Below are 22,768 nucleotides of genomic sequence, written 5' to 3' on the forward strand. Positions count from 1 at the left end.
GCATAATTGTAACGCATTCTTCTATATGTTTCTACAGATTAAAGTCAATATAATTTTGTTAGAGATTGTTGCTGTAAATCCAAACACAGAAGTATTTTTTGCGCTAAACTAAACTTTCTCTTCTGAGGACTCCGGTGCGCAACACGCAGTGCGGCTCGACGACACACACACGCGGTCGGCGTGAATTTACTTGTTTACAATTCTGCATTGTTGCGTATTCGTTTGTTGCTATTGTTTACCAACAACGTCCACGTGCTCCTGCAATCTGATTCTCTGGATTCTGTGCTGAAAACCACAGCTGTTTGTATTTTACGATGGCGTTGCTAAATGCTCTTTACAAAATGCAGCAAATGGGACAGTGGTGTGACGTTCATCTGATCACTGCAAGTGGGCAGATTATAAAGTCTCACGCATGCATACTGTCTGCGGCTTCATCAACACTTGAAGAAATGATTAATTTGGGCTCTAGCGACCCGATTACCATGGTAGGTTTAATTTGAGTGTTGCATAATGCTAACAAACTTTAGAGTTTCTTCTATTTGTAGATCAAAACAGTTCTACTACCATCGGGAGTTGACTTTAAGACAATGGAAATATTAATCCAATACATATATACTTCTAATGACATTGTCCGGTTCAGAAATCAATCCAAAGGTTTTTATATTTTATCCACATGTTGTATATGTTTAGATTTGCTTTTTATGTGTTACCAGTTCGGCAATAGGGCTTAATGTGCACACATTTTTTGAAAATGTGCAGATACATATAAGGCAGGGGTGTGCAACCTTTGTTAATGTTGGACCAAATACAGTAGCCAAAATTCGATTTCCGGCCACACAAGTAAAATTTGCATTTGATTTTAGCCACATATTGCCTGGTCACAGAAAAATAGTATCGGGTGCATTAATCTGCTCAAAAATATATAATAGCGTGACTCGTTTGTCAGTACATTTGAAATCCAAGCCTTTCTGCGGGCCACATAACCTTTAATTAAAGGCTGCATTTGGCCAGAGGGCTGCAGGTTGCAAACCCCTGATATAAGGCAAGATTTTCTTTTTTGCCGAAAGGATATACATTTGCATTAATGTTGCAAACATCCCCTGTATTTTTTTATATTTTAAATGGCATTCTGTCATGTCAAGTAACTTATACATGTTGTTTTTCTTGTTAAATGCTGTGGATTAAGATTTTTAATATAACAGAATGAATCTGTACGCCAAAATGACAGAAAATGCAGGAATGTGGTTTAAAACAGATGTACTGTTTAAAAACATGCAGTTACAGTTAACCATAGAACTCGTACTTTTGCATTGTACTTCTAGTACTTTTCTCATGACATCTCAATACTATTTTTTAACCTGTTTCATTAACAAAACACATATTTTTTACCAAAACTTTACAGAATGGCTACAGCTTTTCAACAGCCTATAAAATTTATTTCCCTTGTCTTACATTTTGTTTAGGGCTATTTTCCTCTCTATTCACAGCTTTTATTGTTTTTAAATGCTTTTTACATTTTTTACAACATTTTACATTTAGACCTACACAGTTCGAGAAATGTGCAATTAATTTACCCCTCACATTTTTCAAAAAAATGTGCGCACCTTTACGCTTGCACATTTTTGCACACATTGTGCAATGTGCAAAAAATATACACATTGTGCAAAAAATGATCACATCCCAATATCCAGTTTGGTGCAAGCAGAAATGTATCACCTTTTTAAGTGCTTGTACTAATATTTCAAACTTTGAAACTAATATTTCTATTATCACAGGAAAAAAAATTCCAACAAAAGATGTCACAGATAAAATCATTAATGTTGGATCTCTTATTGGGATTGAACTTTTTGAGGTAAGAGGAACAAAATGATGTTGATTTTTTTTAGGTTTGGGCACAATCTTAGCGTGCAAATGGCAACAAACTAATGACTTCTAAGGTGCAAAATAAATTTCATCCCGACTATTATAAACTACAAAGCATCTATGTTCTGATTAAATATGTACTAAAACAGGTATATATAACAAATTATTTTTTATCAATTCAATACAGACAACCTCCAGAGTTGCTACAGAAAATGAGAAATTGAAACATAATGAGGAAAATCCAACAGCAGTTAAAGAGCAAAAGAAAAGAAGGTTAGCTTTAAATTATTCAATTTTACTGTTAAATACAACCAGCAAAAACAAATGCTTGTAGATCTAATGCCGGGAACACTAGACCAAGAAGAAACAGAAGAAATACATGTAGGTTTCATGAGCTAATTTTTTATTTTGTGTTGGTTCTAGAACAGGGGCGGGCAACTTCTCCAGTCGGCGGGCCTGATATGGGAAAATAAAGTACTTGGCGGGCCGGATTCCCGAATCGATACATTAATCGCGTATTTATCCAGTGATTTAAAAAGGATTTTTGACCACCTAAACCAGTGGTCTTCAACCATTTTAGCGAAATCGCCCCCTTGCTAGGGCACTGACTCAATATCGCCCCCCATTATATCGTTTTTTTAAAGTTCTTGACTCTTGAGCATTTGCGTGCAATTAGATTTACCCAGCACCAACGAATGCTTATGTTAACTGTTAAAACCCAATTTAATTGCTACAACAACACAGAGGGTCAATTTCACGCAATTCTAACGCATCCAAGCAAAGTTTGTGATGTCATAGACAAGATAACATCATACGATTATGCGCAAACAATAGCTATTTTTGTTATTTTGATATGGGGCATTACTCGGCAAAAGAGAAACCTATACATTCCACATTAATAACTTACACTAGATTTATCAAATTTAAGGATGATACAAAAACTTCGCAGTTTTTGAAGCGCTAGCAGACCTATAGAAAGTGTAAAAGTGAAACAAGTTTGAGGGAAAGCTCGTTACCGTTATATTAAAAAGGTATAGCCGGTCACCATACATAGTGCATACACCAATTTAATGCATACACCACAGACTTAGATAGTTTTTTTTTGCTTAGATAGTAACGGCGGGAAAGTTTTTTGCTATTGGGGAGCGTTACTGTCCGTTACAACTATAATTTGACGTAGTATGCAAGTAGTGGGGGATTGCGGCAGACTGTGGCCGGGGGCCACATTACCATGTATGACCTGGAAACTGTCTGCGGGCCGGTCAAAATCCCGTCGCAGGCCGGATCCGGCCCGCGGGCCGTATGTTGCCCGCCCCTGTTCTAGAACATCTGCATGAGTTCTATTCATAGACAATAAAAAAATAAACTACCTTCAGTTCAGTAACTTTTAGTTTCATTTGTTTGTGGAAACTAGTTTTCGAACCCCTTACTTGTTAATGAAGTAAACCAACTAAACCAACACAAAACAGCTACAAATAAAACAATTTGATTTATTTCTGTAGCATAACTATTTTATTAATATAATACATTAACTTGCTTGTTGTCATGGTATTTCACCAGTCAACTGTTATATTGTGGATTGCTGATTTTAAATGTACTAAATTTTGTACAAAAAGTTAATTTTAGTTGAATGATAAAGTTAGTCAACCACTGTGCCTTGTTACACATTTTTTATAAATATTGGCTCAACTCTTGTAGACTTATGTACCTGCTGGCTAAAATCATAATGACCTGGTGAATAAGGGTATGCCCCTGACATAAAACCAAGACATTACATTTCTCGTGACACTTTGCTCTTTTTAATGGATCCCCTTCCCTGAAGGGGACACATATTGTTTTTGTCCGTATTTTTTTTTCTTTTTTCTGTCTAACGCTGTTTTGTGAGACGCGTTTGGTCAAGAAAGAGTGCTTTAAATTTATTCAAATTTACAGAGATGTTAGTTAATAATCCAAATTTGATCCTTCTGAAGTTTAACTCCGATTGACCCAGCGGTTCACCCACATGCCCCCAAAACGTAAAATTTTTAAAACGGCTGTACTGACTAAAGTACAGCGTCTTGGAATTTCTTGCTTTGTTGTTTGGTGCAATGTAAGGTTTTTTAAAGAATTATGGGTTTCCCTGAAGGGGACGCATCTTGATTTCAATACGTTTTTTCTTTTTTCCGTCGTGAAGTTTGTCCATGCACTTTTGGCAACAAATCTTTGTTGGATTTGGACGAAACTTTCACAGATGGAAGATATGGTTATGTAGATGTGCCTTTTGGTTTGTTTGACTCGATAGCCCCAGTATTTACCCCGTTAGCCCCCTAAAAGGGGTAAAATTTTAAACAATGACCGAATTGGATGAAATTTGGTCAGTTTGTTCATTTTGCCATTTTAAGGCCTCGAATGTTGTGTTTCACCCTGTAGCCCCAATATTTACCCCACCAGCCCCCTAAAATGGGTAAAATTTTAAACAATGTCCGAATTGGATGAAATTTTGACAGTTTGTTCTTTGTGTCATAATTAGGTGTAGATTATTGTGTTTCACCCTGCAGCCCCAATATTTACCCCACCAGCCCCCCAAAAAGGCTGATTTTTAAACAATGTCCGAATTGGATGAAATTTTGACAGTTTGTTCATTTTGCCATAATTAGGTGTCGATTGTTGTGTTTCACCCTGCAGCCCCAATATTTACCCCACTGGCCCCCTAAAAATGGTGAATTTTTTAAACAAAGTCTGAATTGCATACAATTTTGACAGTTTGTTCAGTTTGCCATAATTAGGTGTCGATTGTTGTGTTTCATCCTGCAGCCCCAATATTTACCCTACTGGCCCCCTAAAATTGGTGAATTTCTTAAACAATGTCCGAATTGGATGAAATTTTGACAGTTTGCCATACTTAGGTGTTAATTGTAGTTTTTCACACTGCATCCCCAAGATTAATGCCACTGGTCCCCTAAAATGAGTGAATTTTTTAAACAATGTTTAAATTTAATGAAATATAGACAGTTTATAAAATACATCATCCATTGATCTCTTTTACCCTGTGAGCCCCACCTTCACCCCAGTAACCCCTAAGTGGGTGTAATTTCTAAACATTGGCCAACTTGCATGAAATTTGTGCAACACGGCATTTTTAGGTGTCGAATTTGACGTTTTACCCTGTAGTCCGATCAGTTACCCCACTGGCCCCTTGAAAAGGGTTAACTTTTTAAACAATGTCATGAAATTTAGAAATTTTTTATAATATTCTATTTTGAGGTGTTGATTGTTGAGTTTTGCTCTGCAGTCCCACCATTTACCCCATTAACTCCTGCAATGGTTTTTTTGCAAACAATTGCCGAATTGAATGTGACTTGAATAGTTTGTACCTCATATAGCATGATTGTGTCTGCAGACTTTTTTATCGCCCTGTTTAAACAGATAGCACCAAAATTTATCATAGTTTTTTTGCAAAATTCATTATTTACAACTTTGCATGTGTGGGGGACCCATGAGTTTCTGCTTGCAGAAACAACTAAGGCTATAAAAGACAGTGGCTGATATGGGACTTATTAAATAAAGTGTACGTAGTGTATGTGCAATGGCAATATGTGCTGAGCCACCCTTCTAGTTTTGTATCTTTTTTTCGGATTCACCTATTTTCACCCTTTAAACCCCGAAGTAATCGGTTTTAGTAATGCTGGCTTGTGAGACGCGCTTGGTCAAAAAAGAGTGCTTTAAATTTATTAAAATTTACAAAGATGTTAGTTAATAATCCAAATTTGATCCTCCTGAAGTTTGACCCCGATTGGCCCAGCGGTTCACCCACAGGCCCCCAAAACGTAAATTTTTTAAAACCGTTGTGCTGACTCAAGTACAGCATCTTGGAGTTTCATGCTTTGTTGTTTGGTGCAATGTAAGGTTTTTTGAAGAATTTTGTATCTTTTTTTCGGATTTTTTTACCCTTTAAACCCCGAAATAATCTGGTTTAGTTTTAGGGCAGAAATAAAAGCCCTATGGTGCAGAAATATTTAAAAAAAATAACAATTGTTTAAGCAGGGTATTTGTTTAGTATTTAAAATTTTGCCAGTTACCTTCACAACCCATAATATGTGTACGCTATAGTCAGATATAAGTCCCAAGGGAGGAATTCAGTGGTTTACGATTAAGGCGGCAGAGCGGGAGTGCTCAGCTTGACGTCTGGACAGACGTTTTACGAGACAGTCGTTTGGGTGATTAGAAATCAGCTGCTTTTTTGTGCAGCAATGCTGTGTCGTTTTATTGAGTTATCACGCGCATTTTCAGTTTTGGCGAAGTTTTTACACCTAAGACGTAATTTAAACTCGATAAACGTACTTCGGTTTCGTTTATGTCAGGCAAAACGTCGTTGATCAGCATAAATATGAAAAAATAAACTTAACTTTTTCAAATGCCGCGATAAATGGTCTTTAAATTCTCGTTGTCAGCTTGGCAGTCGCATAACCACAGGTCACTAAAGGTCAACTTTTAGGCATTACAACACAGTAAAGAATTTTTCGTCATAACGTATCTTCTTTATTTTTGACAAATCAATTCAAGAATCAGTACTTTAGTGATGTGTAAATTAGGCTGAACGGTATTGTTAACACTAAGGACTGCATGCTGTTAAAAACAGTGTCAAAAGGTCATTAAACGGTCGTTTTTGCGAAACAAAGTTAAGTGAAAAACAAGTTGCCTTAGTAGCAAACGACTTTTTTTATATAGTGTCTAATATAACAGTTAAGGCTTTCTAGGAAAATATGTGTTTAAAAACTGAACTTGAACGACAATATCAAGGTCAAAGCAAGAGATTAAATTGAAAGTATTTTCCCCGTTCTTTTTTCACCGATTTTTTGTAATTATATGACAATAATGATGCAAAAAGAATACGGACAAAAACTTTTAAAGTCAAGTTAATGCTTTGTGAACAATTTGTCCTTAAGAATCTAAAAATAACCGCAACATAGGTTTACCGTAAATCTGCATAAGCACGCGTGTGGGGACCCATTTGTTTTTGCTTGCAAAAACAATCATACATGTAGATACAATTGTGTATAGTATAGTAAATATCGTATAGAATATATAAAATTGAAGTATATCAGAAAGCCACTTTTCTAGTTATGGGTCCCCATCCATGAAGGGGGCACATATTGTTTTTGTCCATATTTTTTTTTTCTTTTTTCTGTCTAACGCTGGTTTGTGAGACACGTTTGGTCAAGAAAGAGTGCTTCAAATTTATTCAAATTTTCAGAGATGTTAGTTAATAATCCAAATTTGATCCTCCTGAAGTTTGACCCCGATTGACCCAGCGGTTCACCCACAGGCCCCCAAAACGTAAATTTTTTAAAACGGCTGTACTGACTAAAGTACAGCATCTTGGAGTTTCATGCTTTGTTGTTTGGTGCAATGTAAGGTTTTTTAAAGAATTTTGTATCTTTTTTTCGGATTCACCGATTTTTCACCCTTTTAAACCCCGAAATAATCTGGTTTAGTTTTAGGCCAGAAATACAAGCCCTATGGTGCAGAAATATTTAAAAATTTTAACAATTGTTTAAGCAGGCTATTCGTTTAGTATTTAAAATTTTGCCAGTTACCTTTACAACCCATAATATGTGTACGCTATCAGTCAGATATAAGTCCCAAGGGAGGAATTCAGTGGTTTACGCTTAAGGCGGCAGAGCGGGAGTGCTCAGCTTGACGTCCAGACCGACGTGTTTTACGAGACAGTCGTTTGGGTGATTAGAAATGAGCTGTTTTTTTTGTGCAGCAATGCTGTGTCGTTTGATTGAGTTATCACGCGCATTTTCAGTTTTGGCGAAGGTTTTACACCTAAGATGTAATTTAAACTCGATAAACGTACTTTGGTTTCATTTATGTCAGGCAAAACGTCGTTGATCAGCATAAATATGAAAAAATAAACTTAACTTTTTCGAACGCCGCAATAAATGATCTTTTCTCGTTGTCAGCTTGGCCGTCGCATAACCACGGGTCACTGAAGGTCAACTTGTAGGCATTACAACACAGTTAAGAATTTTTCATCATAACATACCTTCTTTATTTTTGACAAATCAATTCAAGAATCAGGGTATTGTTGAACACCAAGGTCTGCATGCTGTTAAAATCAGTGTCAAAGGGTCATTTAACGGTCGTTTTTGCAAAACAAAGTTAAGTGAAAAACAAGTTGTGATGTATACCTTTGTAGCAAACGACTTTTTTATATTGTGTCTAATATAACAGTTAAGGCTTTCTAGGAAAATTTGTGTTTAAAAACTGAACTTGAACGACAATATCAAGGTCAAAGCAAGAGATTAAATTGAAAGTATTTTCCACATTCTTTTGTCACCAATTTTTTGTAATTATATCACAATCATGATGCAAAAAGAATATGAAAAAGAACTTGTAAAGTTAAGTTAATGCTTGGTGAAAAATTTGTCCTTAATAATCTAAAAATAGCCGCAACATAGGTTTACCGTAAATCCGCATGAACACGCATGTGGGGACCCATTCGTTTTTGCTTGCAAAAACAATCATACATGTAAGATAAAATTGTGTATAGTATAGTAAATATCGTATAGAATATATAAAATGGAAGTATATCAGAAAACCACTTTTCTAGTTGATTTTACAAACACAAAGTTTACAGAAAAAACACAAAAATGAACTTTAAATAAGGGCATATGGTTACTATGTCCGTTAACCTATTGCTTGAAATTTTTAGCTAATTCGGAAGAACACACTTTCTCAAGTGGTGAAGTTCCCAGCCCTGTACATCATGCAGACATGGACTGTGCTAAGGTTTATTATGATTTATTGCAGTTTTCTTCACAGGATTGAAACTTGAATAATGTTGTGTCGATTTTAATTTAAAGGTTGATGAACATACCTCTCCTACCTTTTCGTGTGATGAATGTGGCAAACAATTCAAACAAAGGTTAGTACTTGGTCATTTGATGCATTACTTATACACTGACTTATACACTAAGTAATCTGTAACAGAAAAGCATGGCAGCTTCACATGGATGAAATTCATAGCCCAGGAAAAAATATTTGTAGTTTCTGTCAAAAATCTTTTGCAACCCAACAAAAACTTGACCGACACATACAGAGACATAGAAATCGAACTACTTGTACCATTTGCAATAAGTCTTTCACTAATGATTATGTTATGCAAGTAAGTGAAGCCGCATGGATTGTGTGCTGGGTTTTATGACATGTTTACTTTTTTATAGCTGCACTTACGCACTCATACAGGACAGGAACGGTTTTCTTGTCATATTTGTGAAAAAAAATTTCCATACAAAAGCAGCTTAACCACACATTTGCTTATACATTCAGGTGCAATATTAATAACATGTTTTCTGATATTGTGTGAGATGTCAAAGACATGACAAACATATTTTGTTTTACAGATAAAAAAGCATATATCTGTTCTGTTTGTGGCAAGTCTTTTAGACAAAAAATTCATGCCAAAGAACATGAATCTCAACACTCTGGTGTAAAAAGGTTGTTATTAAAAGTTTGTAATAAGCCTTTGTTATCTTATTAGGGGTTTTTGGTGTTCTACCAAACAATATATGATATAGAATTGGTGATTAACTGAAACTTCTAAATCTTTAGGGCACAGTTTATAAAAATGCAATCTACAGTATATGAAGCCACTTTTTTTAAACTATTGCTGTTTGTAGGTACCAGTGCAGTGATTGCAGTAAGTCATTTGCACATCGAAGTGGATTGATGAGACATATAAATGACATCCACCAGAAGATTCGACCATTTATATGTGAATCTTGTGGTAGATCATTTTCTCGCAAAGTAAAACTGACAGAACACAGAAGAATACACACAGGTTACAATTTGTTTCACCTTTCCCTCCGTTGCTCGATTTCACTCTGTTTTTTTTATCCCTTGAAGTTTGTCCAGGCATGAAATCTTTGATGGATTTGAATGAAACTTTCACAGGTGGTAGATATTGCCATCTAGTTGTTTGACTCGTTACCCCAGCCCCCTAAAATGGGTCAATTTTTGAACAACGTCCGAATTTATTGAAATTTGGGTCTTGTAGAGTTTGCCATTTATAGTGTTTTACCCTGTAGCCTATGTATTTACCCTACTAGCCCCATACAATGGCTGGATTTTTTTAACAATGTCTGAAATGGATGAAATTTGGGCAGTTTGTTCAAAATAAGCATAGGAAAGAAAGTTGTTGACTTTAATTTAGTTAAAGCAATGCTGCTAAAGTTACTCATTCGGGGAAACACAAGCAGCTCAGACAGGATTAGAACCCACAACCTTGCAAACCAGTGATCTGTAGAGTCAAGTCAGCTTTTGAAAAAACTTGAATTGACTGGGACTTGTTACACAGTAAACTAGGACGTCCTGTTATATAACCTGTTCAGTTGGCTACAATCAAACAACAGCAGCATTTTGCCATTGTAATTTGTTTTTCACAGAATTGCAGTAAATAAAAATGTCAGAATCAAGTACTTGGTATTAGGTGGTTACCACATTGCACAAACCCTTTAGTGCAGTGTTTTTCAACCTTTTTCCTGTAGCACCCCTTTCAGGTCTACATAATTTATTAATGTCCCATCAAAACTGACCAAAATCCAAACAATTTTATTTCACCTACAATATCAATGCAATAATTGAGAGCCGAATCTTTAATTTAGATTTTAGATTTTTTTCTAAAATAATAACAGGCTTATGGTTAATCAACCACCACTGCTGACAGTGCTCGTTGCTTTTAACTTGGTACCAGTGATGGGCCAAAACTGCAATTGTCTGTTTGGTCGAGCACCGAGCATCTTACTTTAAAGATTGGTGCTCGGTCTAGCCCGCTAGGTGTATTGTGACTGTAACAAACTGTTCTCAGTTACATGGTGTTTCTTACTTATTTTTAGGCCACTTTTTTAGTCCCCAGTGTCGTGTTAAAGCTGTAAAGGTCTCTTTCGCATAGCATGTGAGGCAAGCCAACGCTAAGTGAAATAAACAGCTACTGATTGAAAACACTTTAGACCAGTGGTTCTTAACCTTTTTTCCTTGCTGCACCCCTTTCAAATCACTAACCAATTTTCGCTCCCCCTTCTGTAATTGCTTAAATAGAATAGACCTAACCAACCTTAATGATTCAGCATCCCCGCACCCCCCCAGGAACAGTTCTCGCACCCCTTAGGGTGCATGCACCCCAGGTTAAGAACCCCTGCTTTAGACTGTGCGTGTTTTTCGACAATTTAAGAAAAACAGCCACTTTTATTCTTGGGGACCCAACTTTGGTAGGTCAGCAGTGAACAAATGACACATTGAATTGTAATGTCAATAAACCCGTTCATGACTTGCCTGTTACATTATTGTTTAATAAGCAAGTAATCAGCAGTGATTTTTCTAATGCTCGGCTTAATTACTGCGACTGAGTATCGCATGGTGCTCATGTTCTGGGTCGGTTAGGCCAAGCACTCAATTATTACCTGCAATTTTTTACCAAAAGATAACGCATTGTGACATCATTATCAAAACCACATAACAATACGAAGTACCCTATACAGTCAATGCCGAGTCAAAATTTACTTTTAAGGTCACTGGAGAGATATAACAAAATGACTAAGTCGTTTTGTTTCATATTACCTGCTGTATTGTTTCCCAGCCCCCCTAATCGCTCAGGTTTTCTCCAGCACCCCCTCAGTGATAGCAAACGCCCCCAGCGGGGGCCCTGGTGCCCCAGTTGAGAACTACTGCTTTGGTGCATGCAAAAAAGATAGACATATAGCGTCACAATGGCCCTAACAATCACCAAGCCATTTTTCTCAATTGGTTTGTGTTTCCGTCTACACCACTGTTCCTATGTGGTGATATGTTTTCCATTTTTCACTTAGTGTTTTTTGTTTCAAAACAACTCCATAGCAACTTTCCATATTATCTGTGGTACACACTTTTTTTTCCATAACAAGTGTAGGTTTCTTTCAGGTTGTTAACAAAAAGTAGAGTCGTTGTCCCCTTAATATTGCTAGTAGCAAGTGAAGGCTAAAATTTCAAATGCATTTATGGACTGCACGAGTCTGAGTCAAATCAAAAAATCTAAACCCTTCCTCTGAAGGAGTTCAACCCCACTCTGCAACAAAGGATCAAATGAGTCAACAGTTTGGTGTGCTATCACATGACCCAGTCTAATGTTACTGTGGGTCAGAAGAATATGACTAAGCAACACTTGTGTTACTAAAGACTTATTTTTGCTGGTATATAAGTTTTTACTTGCAAAAGTTGCACACATGTCTATGACTTCTGTAATTTAATAATATATATATTTTTTACTTTTCTATCATTTTTTTATCCATGAGGCATGTTTAAATAATTTGAAAGTGGCAAAAAATATGGTTTTTACCAAAACCTGTAGAGAACACACTAATATGCTCTGTTATGATGTTCATGAGAAAACTATGGTCATTAAGCTTAAATGGTGCTTTACCTTTCCATTCTACTGTTTTATAACTCAGTACTGTAGGATATAAGCATCAAAAACATTATTATTTTAGGTGAAAAACCATATGTATGTAGTGAATGTGGCACATCATACAAATCAAACAGAAGTTTAAAAAACCACAAAAAATCAAGACATGGAATAATTGTGCCAGAGTATGTAACAGGAATTTGGAAACAACCGAGCCAACGGAACGAAAAGAAAAAGGTTTGGAAACTGGGTGACTGCTAATTGTGTAGTATTTCCCTTTAATCTGTGACACTTTGTTTTCAACCACATGCAGGGTTCCCGCGGTTATGGAAAACCTGGAAAGGTTATGGAATTTAAATTTGTATTTTTAAGGCCTGGAAAAGTTTTGAAAAAGGCCAACTTTTGCAAAAGTCCTTAAAAAAAAGTATGGAATTTGGTGACTGTTTTACCCTAAAAATGCCAGATAGGGATAGGAATTTCAAATCACGTAACATATGAATATTCGTTGCAATTATGGTAAATTGGCTGCATCTAGCAAAGCCTCTTTACTAGTTTTGCGATGGGAATAGCTCGATTTTTTTTCGAGTAAGGTTATGGAAATTTGTTTTTTTCCCTTGAAAAGTTTTCGAAAAGTCATAGAATTTGTGAACGAAAATTGTGCGGGAACCCTGCACATGTGGAAGTACAGACACGATTTGAATGTATAACTATTTGACATAATAGTGATTCGTAATGGCAGATTATGGTCTTTTTCATGGTTGCCATATTTTTATTAGACCATATTAAAGTCATCAGTAAATAAATATAAGTGTGTTTCAAATGGTCATGCTTTTAGTTTGCTGCTCATTTTCCTACAGGTGCATTTAACAACTAATGATTTACAGTTCGAGTCAATGAATTGTAACACTTATCAGTTTTACATTTTTTGTGGTCACATAAAATTATTTATTCTAACTCTGTTAAGAAAAGTCCAATAGTTCTGTAACCAAATAAATAATGCCTAAATTAACTTGGATGCTGGTAGTAAACCCAAAAAGGACAGCATATGATTGCAACGAAGCAAATTTTGTATTATGGTTACAGCATAAACCCATATTCACAAAAGAAAACCTTGCATGATTCAGTTTTTGAACTTTTTGACTTTAGGTTGCAGCAGAAGAATGCCATCCAATGACTGAAAGTGCTACTGCAGACATTCCATACACAGTATCAGGTATATACAGCATTAAGTGTTTCTTTCAGTATTTGAGTAGCTCTACTTTGTCTCTTTAGGTTGTGTCATGCCACTAAAACATTCACCTCTTGTTGCAATTAACCAGGACAATTTATTCTCTACCAGGTATATATTTGCATCAAACTGACATCTAAATAATTGTACTTTTAATTTTTTTTTTATACACAGAACGACTTCAGTTGAAAATCACATTCCAGCAACTGCAATAACAAGTAAGTTAGTTTTTACGACTAGGCATTGTACAAGGTAATTTTTAAAAGATTCTGGTTGTGATAGCCAAACCTTTATTTTAGATATTGCTGAAGAAGTTGTGATACCACCAGTTGGTAAGCTTAAAAAAGTGGAATTATTATTAGAACCAGTTGTATTTTTTATATGTTTATTTTGTCCTTCAGTACTTTCATCAGCTTTCCATTTGGGACAAAGAGGTGCAACCAATTAATGTACGAATCTCTTCACATCCATTTACCAGTTCTGTATTGTCATTGCAAAGGCATTTATTTAATAGAATGTCGTTAGTGCATTTAGCCAGGATGTTTCTGCGAAAATAGGTGTGATATAACAAGAAAATTGCAGCTTTAATCAAAATATCAAATACTTTGCACTTTTACAATCCTCCAAGAAGGGTTGGTATTGCTTGCATGAAAAAGAAAGCAGTTCAAGTACAAATTCCAGCAAATCAGGCTTGTCGGAAGTGGAAAGAATATTTAAAAAGGAGGGTAAAAAGTTCTGTTCATGAACGTATCTGGGACATAAACCATACGGATTAAAATTATAAAATAAACTTCAGTATTTGCATGCAACTGACTTTAGAACCTCATGATGTTCACTTGCTAAATTTTTTAACAGAAAAATGCATCTTAATTGAATTTTGTAGATTGGCAATTGTAAAGCAGTGGATAGACATTCAAATCCATTACATTCTTTAAAAGAATCAAATGCTTTTTTGTTTTGTCGCACAATACATGAAACTCCATGAAGGTATTTCTGAGACAATTGGGCATTTTCTAAAACATAGTAAAGTGAGTATATGGTACATGTATTTTACAAACCAGTCCGTTACCTGTGATTTTTTCATTTAACTGAATTAACTTCAGTAATTTGGATAGAACGGACAAATCAACAAGTGCATTTTGACAATATACATTGTTTTGTGAAACAGCCACCAAAACTTCAGTAGCAGCATACCTATTATATGCCAACAAACATATTTCTTTTTTTTAATTCAGTTGACACAAAGATACCTTAATTTCACATTAGTGTGATTCAAGTATTCCAATATCACTGGAAATCCACCGATCTTATGCAAATCACAGGCAAGATCAATATTTTCACAAAGATCAGCTACCTCTTCCAAAATTGCTTGTTCATCACAATCAGCACATGTTGTGTCAGTATTTGCCTTTTGCAGAACAGCAATACAAGCCTTTAGGTGCTCAACCTGCTAACATATAACCACTTCTGCACATCAATTTTTAAACATAGGTACACTATTCACAGTTTTGAATAATCTGAGCAAAAAAATCAGAGCCAGTATATTGGTGTATAACATAACTACGTTTCGACAAGTGCTATTGTCATCATCAGGTTGTAAAAGATAAAAGCGACAGAAGGCATGCAACTGGGTGACATACAACGGTAAAAAAAGGCGACACGAAATTAACTTGTAAAAGCAATTAAACGGAGATAAAAGAACGCACGCGGAAAGGAGGTGTACCCGAGGCAAGTACGACCGCTATATATTAAACAAGTAGAGTGGTGTAGATTCCTGGTCTTTGTTTAATTCCGGGTTATGCTGTTGTATGAAAAGCGATTCAAGAAGCATTAATTTGTATCGGTGTTGTGTGCTGCCTAAACGTCTGGGCCTTCTGTCGCTTTTATTTTTTACAACCTGATGATGACAATGGCACTTGTCGAAACGTAGTTATGTTATACACCAATATACTGGCTCTGATTTTTTTGCTCCAATTTTTAAACAGTTTTCCCAAACATTTAGTTTGACTCATTTAGGTTTCAAAACGACAGAAATGAATTTGTACCAGCTTGTCAGGTCCAGTAATATCTTGCAAGGCAGATTTTAGCCACTTGATGTCTGTGGGAGAAGACTGCTCTTGAGGTACTACATCTCTATTTGAACTGGTTTCAATAGCTAGTCGAAATAACTCTAAAAATGTAATTGGTAAGTTTGTAATTGCATATTGAGTACACATGCAAAAAAACATAGTTAGCCTCAAAACTCTCCTTACTTTCACTGTTTCTGTTCATTGATATTAGGCAGTGAATCTTCACACTTCCAATTCAAAATCTGTTTCAATTATAACTGAGTGAAAATTTTAGTTTTGCAATCAAGGTTTTACAGTTTAAGACAAAAATAAAAACATTTTGGGTTTTTGACATAAAAAGCACGAAATGTTGAAAAGGTTTATGGTGACATAAGCAACAACCGCAATCTTAGACTGAAAACCCGAGTTTTCTGTACTGCTGAAAGCTGTTTGATAGTAAATATATGAAGAGCACATTATGGTAGTAAAACTTTTTAGATGTGTTTGTAAAGAGGTCGCGTTGTGTTAGAAAATCTGTAAAGGGGGTCGCAAAGCAAAAAGGTTGAGAACCACCGCCATAGCTGAACTGAGTAAATCGGACAGTTAAATTCATTGCATTCGATCACAAAATCGCGGTCGATTGATAAAAACTATTTGCGCTATAAGGGGTTTCCCCAAATTTTGGTGGTGCACCGTCCACCACAGAGCATGGGTCTGCAAAAATTTTTATGCGACACGCAAATGCATTATTATATTATCATACATTATTATACGTGCCGAAACTAAATAATTCAACAACACAAGTCCAAAAAGTTTTTTTTACTCTAGCCAATGAGTGACTGTGCAAGTTGGGAAAAGCGCGAGTGAAAATAAAACTGCGTTTACCGCCTTGGACGAGAAATGCCAGTGGCAGCCATGGGCGTCCGCAGGAAAAAATACAGGGGAGGGCAATACTATCGTCACATCGCCGTTCGGGAAACGGTATTTCAGAACAAAAATCTTCTGACTGTCCTTCTCATTCTTGCCAATCCCAAAGTAACATAAAAATACAATAAACACAATATTAACTATTACTGATATATGTGGTAGGTTGGCAAACAATTTTTAACGGAAGTTGGATTTACATGAACAAACCTTATCAGATGTAACAACAGATACAGTGAAGATATTACATAATGTCTTTTTGACACATCCACCAATGACGTAATAATATGCTTGTTACCGAGCTATTGTTAAGTAATAATGTTCGATTCATTTAAACTGTTGTGAAACCTCAACCAGCTGTTACAGTTCCAGCTTGTATTAGGTGCGTTAAAGGGGGTGGATACCAGCGACGTCTTTAATTTATGTGCCATAAATAAGTTAGTTTCTGTATCACACTGTGTGAATGTTTATCATGTTTTATTTTAAGTGGCGGATTTTCCGACCTTATGCGTTTTTCTTTTTTCCACGTGCCCCCCTCTGCGGACGCCCATGGTGGCAGCTGTGGCGTCATTTCGTAGACAACGCTGGGTTGCTTTTTTGCGAGTGACTTCCTGCATTGTTGCAATTTTTGTGGGCCCACATTGATATTTACAGCAGGGATGCCAAATTTGGCCATGTTTGAAAGTGATTGGCACCAAAAATCGCAACTGGCGGTTTGGCCGAAATATCTGTTATAGTTGGCGGTTTGAGGAACCGGTTGGCACCCAAACGCCACCGTTGTTAGTCAAAGGTAATCTTTTTGACCCAACAAAATCGACATTAGATCAATGTTGGTTGGGATTTTGAATTATTGAAAGACCGCCTCCGTCCAGTTCTCTTTGTTCGACCAATAAATGCAACAATAAAATAATCAGATAAAAAATTAAGATGGTAATCAGAATGTTTGTGACGGGTTTCAAACCAGTTTACGACAATGAGTGAAAGTAGGCTACATGAAAGTGGAAGAAGACTAGCTAGGCCTATATCCAGGGTTGCCATACCGTCCTTATTTCTAAGATTTGTCCTTATTTTGAAGTGCAATGTCTTAGAAAAGTTCTTTGTCCTTCTTTCTAAGAAATGTCCTTATTTTTGACTTGAGTCCTTCTTTTGTCTTATTTTCAACAATTACTAGTCAAATCTCTGGTGCAAGTAAAAATAAACCTAGACCCGAACTGTTGTGAGATGCACGAAGTTTTTTCTACGAACAAGTAGCTGCAAAAGATTGTTTCTGGCCAAAATATTGCATATGACATGTCACGGCTCGTACAAATCAAAGATTTGTTCAAAAACCTTTGTTTTGTTTCGTAGGAAAATGTAATTTTTCGGTTGTCCTTGTTTTTGGTTTCAAGTCGATGGCAACCCTGCCTATATCCCAGCCGAACTAATACTGTCTTGCAAATTGCATCGCCAAAAATGTTGAAGGTCTGTAAAACGGTAAAGTTATTCGAAAAGTTGGTTTAATTTAAAATTGCTACGCCAGTTTGGAATTTGTAACTAAAAAAAAAACATTACTCAGCCTATTCGTTTTTTTTTCGACATACGTTCACGACCCGAACTTTAGAGCGGATTCCGTGCTCTATCAGCCTGACAATGCTCAACAGTGGGTTAACACAGGGGTCGCAACCTTTTTGTACCGCGGATTGTTTTTGAAACTAAAATTTTATCGCGGACCGGCCTTTAAAAAACGACTAATGTTCAGCAATAAAAACGGCTAAATGAAATTATTGTTACCGTACTCAACAGTTTGATGCCTTGGAAAATAAAAAATACAAACGAATTCAACAAGATGCTCTTGGAACCACTGCCCTAAAAAGTCGCAACGAGGCGCTGTGGATTGACCATCATCATTTCGCCGAAATGAAAAGTGCGAGAATTGTTAATAAGCGTTACGCACCACTGCGTGTGGTTTCCAAAATATTTTTCATTTTCATTTTTTTCAAAAACCATAAAACGTGGTCAAGGTACGTACAAATCGACATTTTGAGGTCTGGGAGAAAACGTTTCAACTTGTAAAAGTCACATTTCTGGTTTCAAACAGTATGTGCCACGAAATGACTTACCGATGTATGCTCGCAAATGTCGCTCACGCATAAACGCATTTACAATATAGTGTCCAATGTTCAGAACAAAATAAAAATACATTCCGCGCCTAGTATTTTTCTATAAATTGGCACAGATGTGTGATAAAGCAAGTAGTTTCAACTCGTAAAGTCCAATTTATGGTCTCATTTCGTATTTGCCAACGAAATGACTTTTACCGATATATGCTCGCAAATGTCGCTCACACATAAACGCATTTACAATATAGTGTAAACGCAACTGAAGAAAATTTGTCGAAGATTGTGCATCAACAAATACGGTAACTCTAACCTAGAAGAAAGTGCGCCCTATGAAACACGACTGCCGTGCTTCAAATGTAATACCAAATTTGACAGCAGTAACGCTAAATTCATAAAAAAAAATTACAACCAACAGGCAGACTATCAAACAAACAAAAAATCTTTCAGATTTAAACACATTAACATAGTTAATATTAAAAAGTATGTAAATATAAGAACCTTAAAACAGCTCTACTTACCAAAGCATTCAGTAGCAAGTGAGGGCTAAGTTGGATCATGAATCATTATGCCACCTCGTGCAAAATCCGTAACAATGGCCATCACAACAAATGCTTCATTAACCGCTGTTTGATTGGACGGTTTCAAAATCGCGTGAAATACTATTCAGGAGGAGGAAAATCTTCTCTAGAGAACTTTTAAAACATAACTTTATTCGGTCCAATGATTTTCCAACACACAGGAAACCACGCTAAAGTGATGAGCCCAATCATTGTGACGTCACAGGAAAAAATTGCTTACTTGCTGCTTGAATGTATTTGCTTACACTTTGGCAACAAGCGAAATACGGCAAATGTCATTTCGTTGGCAAATACGAAATGAGACCACAAATTGGGCTTTACGAGTTGAAACTACTTGCTCTAACACACACCTGTGCCAATTTATAGAAAAATATTAGGCGCGGAATGTATTTTTATTTTGTTCTGAACATTGGACGCTATATTGTACATGCGTTTATGTGTGAGCGACATTTGCGAGCATACATCGGTATAAGTCATTTCGTTGGCAAATACTGTTTGAAACCTGAAATGTGATTTTACAAGCTGAAACTTTTTCTCCCAGACCTCAAAATGTCGATTTGTACGTACCTTGACCACGTTTTATGGTTTCAAAACAACTGAAAATGAAAAATTTTTTGGAAACCACACGCAGTGGTGCGTAATGCTTATTAACAATTCTCGCACTTTTCATTTCGGCGAAATGATGATGGTGTGGATTGGCAGGGTAAATTGTCGGAGAAACGAAAGCATGTTATTGTAAACAAGGTGCAAATTTATCGATTCTTGTGCGTTTACACTACCTCAGTTCTATTTTATTAAGATTACGATTGGGTGCACAAGCTAAAAATACTAATTTATTGCCTATGTACAACTTCGTACCTCTATTTGCGTTAGGTCAATATGGGTGTCCTCAACCAAAGTACATATAAAACACAAGTAGTCCAACCCATTGTTACGCGATAGAGCCTCATGGACGCCATTTTGTGTCCAAATTAATACAGCAGGTATAGGAAAAAACACATAAATTGTTAGATTTTTACAAACTGGTTGGCTTTAACGCGAAATTGATGGGCAAAGTCGAATAAAACTTTTACATTTGAGCGTGATAATGCACGCTGAATGCAAATATTTTAAGGTTACATGAAAAATAAGCGGCAAAATTTACATGAAAAAAAGCAATTTGGCTTTTAATATTACGGTGAAATGTTAGAACCCGAAATTTTCATTCAATTTGGCGAATCAAATTCGCGTTTTAACTCTCCAGTTTTTAAATATCGGTGTTATTTTTCTCTACCCACAGTATCATTTTGGACACAAAATGGCTCCATAGGCTTTATTGCGTAACAATAGGTTGGACAATTTGTTTTATACAGACTTTGTCCTCAACGACAGTTAATGCACAGAGCTTGACAACCAATGACATAGTTGTCAGCAAACTGCATGCGCTTCGAAAATCACTCAACCGTTCAATGCCGAATCGCGGGAACTGGCAACTACCGCCGAATTGAGGTTAAAAATTAAAATGGCCTATTTTACTAGCTGAGGCGAGGTTTTTAATTAATATAACATTAAAACCATATCCCTGCCTAAAAGGTATTCTGCAATTTCTTGGCGTTAAGTAAAAATGCTTGCGTGGAAAAGGCTGAATACGAAAACTGCCGAATCGCAAAACAGTCAGTTTTTTTTCCGCACAACCATTGGTAAACTTCTAAACATACTACTGGGCGTCAGTGCAACTTATTAATTATGGTATCGAATTCATTGTGTTATACATTTGTGCCAATGTTGTTACACGGTTAACTATTTCAAGGGACACCAAGATTGTGAAGTTGTTTAGAATGAGTCAAACTGATGATTTAATTGGTGATGATATGGAGGGAAGCAAAAAAACTTGGCCAAGGAATAAAAGAAAAAAAACAATGAAAGATGAAAATGCACCAAAAAAGCCTTTAAATGGGTATGTTTTGTTCATGAATGCCAGGCGGGAAAGTATAACAAAGCAAAACCCAAACATGCAATTTGCTGATATAACAAAGCTTCTGGGTGAAGAATGGGGCTCAATGAATGAAAAACAGAGAAGTTTTTACCTAGACTCAGCGGAAAAGGAGAGAGAGAGGTACAAGAAAAAAATGGAAGAATATAAGAAAACAGATTCGTACAAAAAATTTCTGGAAAAAAAGGGTGATGTAAAGCAACAACCTCAGGATTTAATTGACAAGTCTGTGGAAGAAAAACGTAATGTTACAACAAGTGTTGAAGCATCACATAAAAAACATAGTGAAAGCAACATTCCAATTTTTACAGAACACTTCCTGGATTATAATAAGGCAAGGGAAAGTGAACTTCACCAACTAAACAAAGCAAACATGGCTTACGAAAAGCAAAATATTGTACTTGACAAGCATGTTGCCAACCTTAAAAATGCAGTAGAAAAACTTAATCAGGAAATTGAGGAACAAAATTTGAAAAACTTTGAGCTAGAAAAAAAATTGACAGGTTTTCGCTCTTTACTACTTGATGCATTCAGTGAAATTCGCATACCTGCAAGTGGCATGTTACCAACTGCAGAAAACATTGATACTTATATTGCTGAAGCTTGTGAAATGCTGCAGGGCAATATAGATGACCGATCCTATGTGACTGCTGTTCAAGATGTGATGACCAAAGTAAATTTTCAAACTTTGGAGGTTTCACAGGATGAACATGACGATTGATGGTTTTACTTTAGTTGATTAACTTTTTGTATTTTATGTTTAGATAATAGAAAGCAACAACACATTATAGACTTCCCATAAAATGGAAACAACTGAGTGGACAGCTTCCTTAATTAGTGGCGCTGTAGCTGGTTTAGCTGTTGATATTTCTCTTTTCCCGGTGGATACTGTGAAGACAAGGTTGCAAACCAAACATGGTTTTCTAAAAAGTGGTGGGTTTCGAAATCTTTACACTGGAATTGGACCAGTGGTTTTAGGATCTGCTCCAGGTGCAGCAGTTTTTTTTACAGTATACGAAACTGCCAAAACTGTGTTTAAGCAAGAGAATCAGTCAAAAATGGCTACATCTTTTAACAGCATGTTTGCAGCCTGTGTGGGTGAAACTGCTGCCTGTGGAGTAAGAGTTCCTGTTGAATTAATTAAACAGAGAGCCCAAGTGGGAGGTGGCAAAGGAACTTTCAAAATATTTGTTGACATTTTGCTCAGTGAAGGCCCTTTTGGCATGTATCGTGGATACCGGAGCACAGTTTTAAGAGAGATTCCATTTTCCCTGGTTCAATTCCCAATTTGGGAAGTACTAAAAAAGCTAGCAGCCAGTCCAAGTGAACATACCACACCGTTACAAAGTGCTCTTTGCGGCTTTATTTCTGGTGGTTTAGCTGCAGCTGTAACAACACCATTAGATGTTGCAAAAACTAGGATTATGCTTGCTTCTAAAGAAGAAACTGCTGCCAGTGGGAAAATATTTCCTGTACTGTTAAACATTTACAGAAATGAAGGAATCCATGCACTTTTTCTAGGTGTGAAACCTAGAGTTATTCTTATTTCTGTTGGTGGTTTTGTATTTCTAGGTACATACGACTTGGTTAAATCATTTTTTACAATAAAATAATAATTCTTTTTGTAGTCTAT

The 22,768-nt window shown here is 36.2% G+C and overlaps 4 protein-coding genes across 7 annotated transcripts; 3 read left to right on the top strand and 1 right to left on the bottom strand.

The window, feature by feature from the left end:
- The first annotated feature begins 24 nt into the window (after positions 1 to 24).
- On the top strand, positions 25 to 14,504 carry LOC145227632 (uncharacterized). Of its 3 annotated transcripts, XM_080092506.1 has the most exons (17): positions 25 to 485; positions 546 to 654; positions 1,776 to 1,852; positions 2,051 to 2,136; positions 2,198 to 2,244; positions 8,564 to 8,640; positions 8,715 to 8,776; positions 8,842 to 9,016; positions 9,075 to 9,180; positions 9,255 to 9,348; positions 9,531 to 9,691; positions 12,372 to 12,523; positions 13,433 to 13,499; positions 13,559 to 13,625; positions 13,689 to 13,732; positions 13,814 to 13,846; positions 13,916 to 14,504. In XM_080092506.1, the coding sequence occupies exons 1-17, from the start codon at positions 315 to 317 to the stop codon at positions 13,960 to 13,962; spliced, it is 1,575 nt and encodes a 524-aa protein (XP_079948632.1). In that variant the 5' UTR covers positions 25 to 314; the 3' UTR covers positions 13,963 to 14,504. The 3 variants fall into 3 exon arrangements, with proteins under 3 accessions (XP_079948632.1, XP_079948631.1, XP_079948633.1); XM_080092505.1 differs by having other exon boundaries at positions 13,814 to 14,504; XM_080092507.1 differs by lacking the exon at positions 13,559 to 13,625 and having other exon boundaries at positions 13,916 to 14,043.
- On the bottom strand, positions 13,333 to 16,307 carry LOC145227633 (hsp70-binding protein 1-like). Of its 2 annotated transcripts, XM_080092508.1 has the most exons (8): positions 15,767 to 16,307; positions 15,560 to 15,684; positions 14,765 to 14,964; positions 14,584 to 14,708; positions 14,329 to 14,527; positions 14,119 to 14,265; positions 13,919 to 14,059; positions 13,333 to 13,851 (listed from the first exon to the last, which is right to left on the bottom strand). In XM_080092508.1, exons 1-7 carry the CDS (start codon positions 15,783 to 15,785, stop codon positions 13,924 to 13,926), a joined length of 951 nt encoding a protein of 316 aa, XP_079948634.1. In that variant the 5' UTR covers positions 15,786 to 16,307; the 3' UTR covers positions 13,333 to 13,851; positions 13,919 to 13,923. The 2 variants fall into 2 exon arrangements, with proteins under 2 accessions (XP_079948634.1, XP_079948635.1); XM_080092509.1 differs by having other exon boundaries at positions 13,333 to 14,059; positions 14,765 to 14,961; positions 15,767 to 16,302.
- Positions 16,308 to 20,852: 4,545 nt separating this feature from the next.
- Positions 20,853 to 22,756, top strand: LOC145228794 (high mobility group protein 20A-like). Its single transcript, XM_080093979.1, has one exon. It carries the CDS (start codon positions 20,981 to 20,983, stop codon positions 21,854 to 21,856), a length of 876 nt encoding a protein of 291 aa, XP_079950105.1. The 5' UTR covers positions 20,853 to 20,980; the 3' UTR covers positions 21,857 to 22,756.
- On the top strand, positions 21,939 to 22,756 carry LOC145228795 (mitochondrial S-adenosylmethionine carrier protein-like). The gene has a single exon (XM_080093980.1). It carries the CDS (start codon positions 21,939 to 21,941, stop codon positions 22,746 to 22,748), a length of 810 nt encoding a protein of 269 aa, XP_079950106.1. The 3' UTR covers positions 22,749 to 22,756.
- Positions 22,757 to 22,768: the final 12 nt, after the last annotated feature.

This window comes from Phallusia mammillata, chromosome 5 (genome assembly GCF_965637545.1).
Source record: "Phallusia mammillata chromosome 5, kaPhaMamm4.hap1.1, whole genome shotgun sequence".
Lineage (NCBI taxonomy): Eukaryota > Metazoa > Chordata > Ascidiacea > Phlebobranchia > Ascidiidae > Phallusia > Phallusia mammillata.

Coding starts and splice junctions, on each gene's coding strand:
- LOC145227632 (XM_080092505.1), top strand. CDS start 315: ATGGCGTTGCTAAATGCTCTTTACAAAATGCAGCAAATGGGACAGTGG. Junction 655..1,775: donor GTTCAGAAATCAATCCAAAG/GTTTTTATATTT, acceptor CTATTATCACAG/GAAAAAAAATTCCAACAAAA. Junction 12,524..13,432: donor AACGGAACGAAAAGAAAAAG/GTTTGGAAACTG, acceptor TTTTGACTTTAG/GTTGCAGCAGAAGAATGCCA.
- LOC145227633 (XM_080092508.1), bottom strand. Junction 14,266..14,328: donor GAACATCATGAGGTTCTAAA/GTCAGTTGCATG, acceptor TTTATGTCCCAG/ATACGTTCATGAACAGAACT. Junction 14,060..14,118: donor GAGGATTGTAAAAGTGCAAA/GTATTTGATATT, acceptor CTATTTTCGCAG/AAACATCCTGGCTAAATGCA.
- LOC145228794 (XM_080093979.1), top strand. CDS start 20,981: ATGAGTCAAACTGATGATTTAATTGGTGATGATATGGAGGGAAGCAAA.
- LOC145228795 (XM_080093980.1), top strand. CDS start 21,939: ATGGAAACAACTGAGTGGACAGCTTCCTTAATTAGTGGCGCTGTAGCT.